The 5,027-nt window shown below is 36.6% G+C and overlaps 1 protein-coding gene across 4 annotated transcripts in view; it reads left to right on the forward strand.

Moving 5' to 3' along the window:
* The first annotated feature begins 203 nt into the window (after positions 1 to 203).
* si:dkey-24p1.6 overlaps positions 204 to 5,027 on the forward strand; it is a 30,779-nt gene continuing 25,955 nt past the window's right edge. For 3 of the 4 annotated variants that reach the window (XR_012390530.1, XR_012390531.1, XM_073923091.1), the window contains exons 1-5: positions 238 to 455; positions 535 to 1,027; positions 3,247 to 3,373; positions 3,487 to 3,608; positions 3,682 to 3,797. Coding sequence is in view for 2 of the 4 variants with exons in the window: in XM_073923091.1 (XP_073779192.1) it covers positions 408 to 455; positions 535 to 1,027; positions 3,247 to 3,373; positions 3,487 to 3,608; positions 3,682 to 3,797 (906 nt within the window). In the remaining 2 variants the exon portion in view is untranslated. Of the gene's footprint in view, positions 456 to 534; positions 1,028 to 3,246; positions 3,374 to 3,486; positions 3,609 to 3,681; positions 3,798 to 5,027 lie in introns of all 4 variants that reach the window. The other variant, NM_001423261.1, reaches the window with a different exon arrangement.

Raw genomic sequence — 5,027 nt, forward strand, 5'->3', positions numbered from 1 at the left:
ATTTATGTATGCCAGTTACCCCATAGCTGTTTTAAACACTGGTTTTCCATCGTTTAAAAATATATATATCTACACCAATCAACGACAGGCAATCTAAACTGCACTTGAGAGTAGGCTTAATTATTCATGAGGATCCTAGATTTGCATTGGAGGGTGGTACTGTTCGTTGTGTTTACTTAAACTCTTACACCTGTAGCCGAACAGGATGTTATTCCGGGCCTCTCAGGTACCTGCTTCGGCATTTAATCACATGAAATCCGGCGCTTCGACGGTTGTTGATGCGGATATGGCGCAAACAGACAAATAACGCAACAAAACAGCGTGTCTGTGCATCACGATGACCACAGCAGAAATCTTCATTTTATAGTTGTTTCGTTTAATCCAAATCTTAATTTTATAGACGAAAAATGAGGGATCTAAAGAGTTTATACTTGTGCTCATATGTCATTGTTTGTGTAAGTATATCCTACACATATCAGTTACCATGCTTAATGTTGTTTACATCCATGACTTATGTGTATTTGTTTGCAACAGATGTTTTTAACTGGCTGTTTGAGTCGCTCCAGCTCAGGTAACGTGGCTTTTCTCGACGCACCAGATTCGCCAGTCTCCAAGTGTCCTTTACGCGTTCAGTTCAGCTGTTTTCAGCCGTCAGTGGTGCACGTTCAGGTTCTGGTCACTTTTGATACTGGATCCACCTCAGTTGTTTTTCACAAACACTGGAACTGCGAGCCGGGACGACCCAGAACCCGAGTGGTATTCGTGGGGTTTCCTGACTGGATTGTGTACCGTCCTGACCGGGTAATCCGCGGTTCTGATTGGGCGCTCAGCTGTTTGTTGCGCGGTTGGATCGGCCCAGATGAAACCTCCGGGCCGGACAGGTTTTTTGGAGCCAGTGTGTCGATTCCTCTCAACATTCAGTCACCACTGAGTCGACCCTTAAAACAACACCAGCTTTGTGCCAACTGGGACACAGATCTGCTCTGGAGATTCAGGAGGGACACGCCACAGTGCGCCCAAGAAAATGGTAGCTATTAAAATCATACATTTGAAGAGTTGAGATGCAAAAACCTCAGAGTGCCATCTTTTCTTCTAAAATTAGAATTTCTCTCAGCCTCCTGATGCTCAATCATTTTGTTTTAAAGGTAATAAAATAACCTATTCATCACCATAAACATGATAGTGCTAAACCTACACACAGGAATCCGCTTATTTTAGAAGAATTTTTAGACTGCACTTACAAGGTTTTGCATCTGAATTCTTTATTAATCGCACAATTCATTGGAAACACCAGGCCTGTCATGATGTCTTTTTGTTGTTGTACGATATATTGTACCAAATATATATTGTGAGAAACGATATCATTGTCATTTAAGACCACTTTATGCCAGTCATTATATAATGCCAGAATGATAATATCATCACAATGCAAGTAGACCAAACAACACATTTTATTCTTAGGAATATTTTTTAATTATACTTTTTTTAACAATTTATTTAAGGCATTGAAATCATGGAATGTAAAAACATATATCCTAAACCAGTGTTTCTTAACCAGGACCACCAACACTGCATGTTTTGGATGTCTCATTTCTCTATCACACCCATTACAGGTCTTTCAGTCTCTGCTTATGATCAGAATTTGATGTGTTTGGTTAAGGAGACTATCTATATATAGAGCCCATACATAAACAAATATAACCATAATGTTTTTTTTTATTTTTTTATTTTCCCAATTGATGTTTAACAGAGCAAGGAAATTTTCACAGTATGTCTAATATTTTTTTCTCTTCTGGAGAAAGTCTTATTTGTTTTATTTTGGCTAGGATAAAAGCAGTTTTAAACGCCATTTCAAGGTCAATATTATTAGCCCCTTTTAGCTATATATTTTTTCGATAGTCTACAGAACAAACCATCATTATACAATACCTTGCCTAATTACCCTATCCTGCCTAGTTCACCTAATTAACCTAGTTAAGCCTTTAAATGTCACTTTAAGCTATATAGAAGTGTCCTGAAAAATATCTAGCCAAATATTATGTACTGTCATCATGGCAAAGATAAAATAAACCAGTTATTAGAGATGAGTTATTAAAACTATTATGCTTAGAAATGTGTTGAAAAAAAATCTCTCCATTAAACAGAAATTGGAGAAAAAAATATACATTCCCATTTAGAATCATTACTTATTCCTTTATCTAATTTAATTAAAACAAAATGTTTCACATTTTTTAACATTAAATTGTCTGTTAATGAATGACAATATGGTTATTACCTCACCCATGTTTTGACATTTTATTTTCTGCAAAATTTAATGTTTCAATGGGTAAAATACACAACTGTCTTGCGTTTAATATGATTTATTGTATATTAGTAGTAATTTAGATTGAGAATTTTATTTTTGTTAAGTTTTTGAAGCTAGGTTAATTTTAGTGAACTAATTTTAGCAATTTTACTATAAGTAAAGCTACAGTGAAAAATATTCATTGGATTTACTGTATTTTTTTTAAGGTAGCTAGTTGCAAAGAATTTATACTCGCTGAGTTTAAACAAATGAAGTTGAACATTACTCAATTGAAATCGCTTTTTGTTTTTTAATTCAGCCCATATAAATTGTCTACAAACACTTACCATAAAATACAGTAAATCCAATGAATCATTTTCAGTGTACTAAATTATAGTGAGAAACAGGGGTGGACTGGCCATAGGGAGCACCGGGACATTTCCCAGTGACCTAATGGTCAATCTGGCCTGCCACTGTAAATCTGGTCTGACATCCCCCACCACCACCCCACTGATCACTCAAACAACTCGCTCCCTTCACTCAAGTGGCCTGATGACTGTCCTGTTCAAAAATTCTGTGCAAGAATTGATTTTTGTTAAATATCTAACTTTGAAGGGTGGCTCAGTGGTTAGCACAGTCGCCTCACAGCAGGAAGTTCACTGGTTTGAACCCCGGCTGGGCCAGTTGTCATTTCTGTGTGGAGTTTGCTTGTTCTTCCCGTGTTGGTGTGGGTTTCCTCCGAGTGCTTGGGTTTCCCCCACAGTCCAAAGACATGTGCTATAGGTGAATTGAATAAACTAAATTGTTTGTAGTGTATGAGAGTGTGTATGGGTGTTTTCCAGCACTGGGTTGCGGCTGAAAGGCCAACCGCTGTGTAAAACGTATGCTGGAATGGTTTGCGGTTCATTCCTCTGTGGCGACTCCTGATAAATTAAGGGACTAAGCCTTCTTTTCCTCTTCAGAGGCGGCTTCTCTTCTGTCCACATTGTATGCCTCTACCGGTGAGCGTTATGGCATCATCAAAACCCTCCAGCCATTCAGCAATCCAGTTCTGGAAGGGCAGAGACTCAAATCCATCCATTATCCCTGGTGAGAGTCTGTGCATTTACTTATACTGTGATTATATATTTATGTCAATAACACTTCATTTGAATAGTTTAATATGCAGTATAACCAAGCGAGTAACGGTTCTGGCTCTTCAGGTGTGCAGTTTCACTTTGGCTTTTGCTGGTGAAGCCGTGCAGTAACCGGTTTTGTGGACTTCTGCACCACATCGACGCTGAGAACAACTACGCCTCTCCTACAGTGTTCCTGACTGAGTCTGGTAAAACTTCTCTGATCTCAATTACTCTTCATTCTGATCACTTAAAGAGCTCATGTTCGGTCTGATCATTCAGGTAAGATCCATGTCCAGGTTCATGGAGATGCTGGACGTTCATCTGCGTTCCTGTCAGCTTTCAAAGTTCCTCTTTATCAGTGGTGTCGAATCAACCTGGAGATTCTGGGACGAATGGTGAGACACAATAGACTAGAGATTTCAGTTTTTACTTGCACACATTTCAAAACTTTGCCTTTTTCTCTTTTTTTTTTTTCCTTTATTTTTTTCCTGAACTGTAAAGAAATGCACACGCAAACTGCAAAATGCCTCGCATCTCATGCAAAGTGAAGCATTGCTTTTAAAAATGCATCACAAACGCACACATTGATTTCAAATTACAAACACCTTCACCATAACTTTTAGGGCTGTAACGATACACCAAACCCACGATTCGGTTCGTATCACGATTTTTGACCCACGATTCGATTCGTATCACGATTTTTTATTTTATTTTTTTCGTGTGGGGTGGGAAAAAAAAGATTTTTAAAACTATTTTTAATTAAATAACATTTGAAAAATCTTTATAAACTAAACATCAAAGAACAATATTAACTATGCAAATTATTAACAATATAAATAGCCATATATAAAATAAATAAATAGCCAAAGATCACTTCTGTTTTCTTTGTAACAAAATACTGTTGAAAAACCAAACAGAACTAAACTCCATTGTTTAGATGGTTCAAGCATGTTGAAAATTATTTTTCAATCAAGTTCTCTTACAAAGAAAAAGTAAATTAAATAGCTAGGGATGCTCATTTAGTTAATTTTGCTAACCGACAACCGCCGCTCATTAATCGGTTATTAACGGTTAACTGGTCAGATTACTATTAATTTTATATTAAACAAATTGACGTGTCTATTTTGTGTATGACACATTAAATATTGCATTTTAAAATACTGATTTATTTTTATATATTAATAGCGGAACAGAACAACAGAGCATCTTCACGCACCTACAGTGTTTAGCACAGAAGAGCAGAATAATCTAAATAAAATAAATAGGACTGCCCTAAATTATTTTCACTTAAATAATTAATTTATATTACAAAACGAAAATACTGACTGATTCTTTTTAATAACCGGCATGGGCTTTTTTTTTCAATCATATGTTTTTTTTCTTCCGTCAAATAAAAATAGCTGACTTCCTCAAATTGCTTGCTCCACGGAAAATATGCATTTATTTAATGGCCCGCTGTTATTATTATAATCACAAAACCTTTACATTTTTAATAGAAATCATTACTTTAAAGATTATGCCCTGATATAGCCTATGCTTTCCTCTCTCTCTCCCTCGCGGTTCAAGTGCGCGCTGCGTGATGAAAAGACAACAACAACACGCGCGCATATGTAGACTTTTTGTAA

The sequence above is a fragment of the Danio rerio genome, chromosome 15, assembly GCF_049306965.1.
Source record: "Danio rerio strain Tuebingen ecotype United States chromosome 15, GRCz12tu, whole genome shotgun sequence".
Lineage (NCBI taxonomy): Eukaryota > Metazoa > Chordata > Actinopteri > Cypriniformes > Danionidae > Danio > Danio rerio.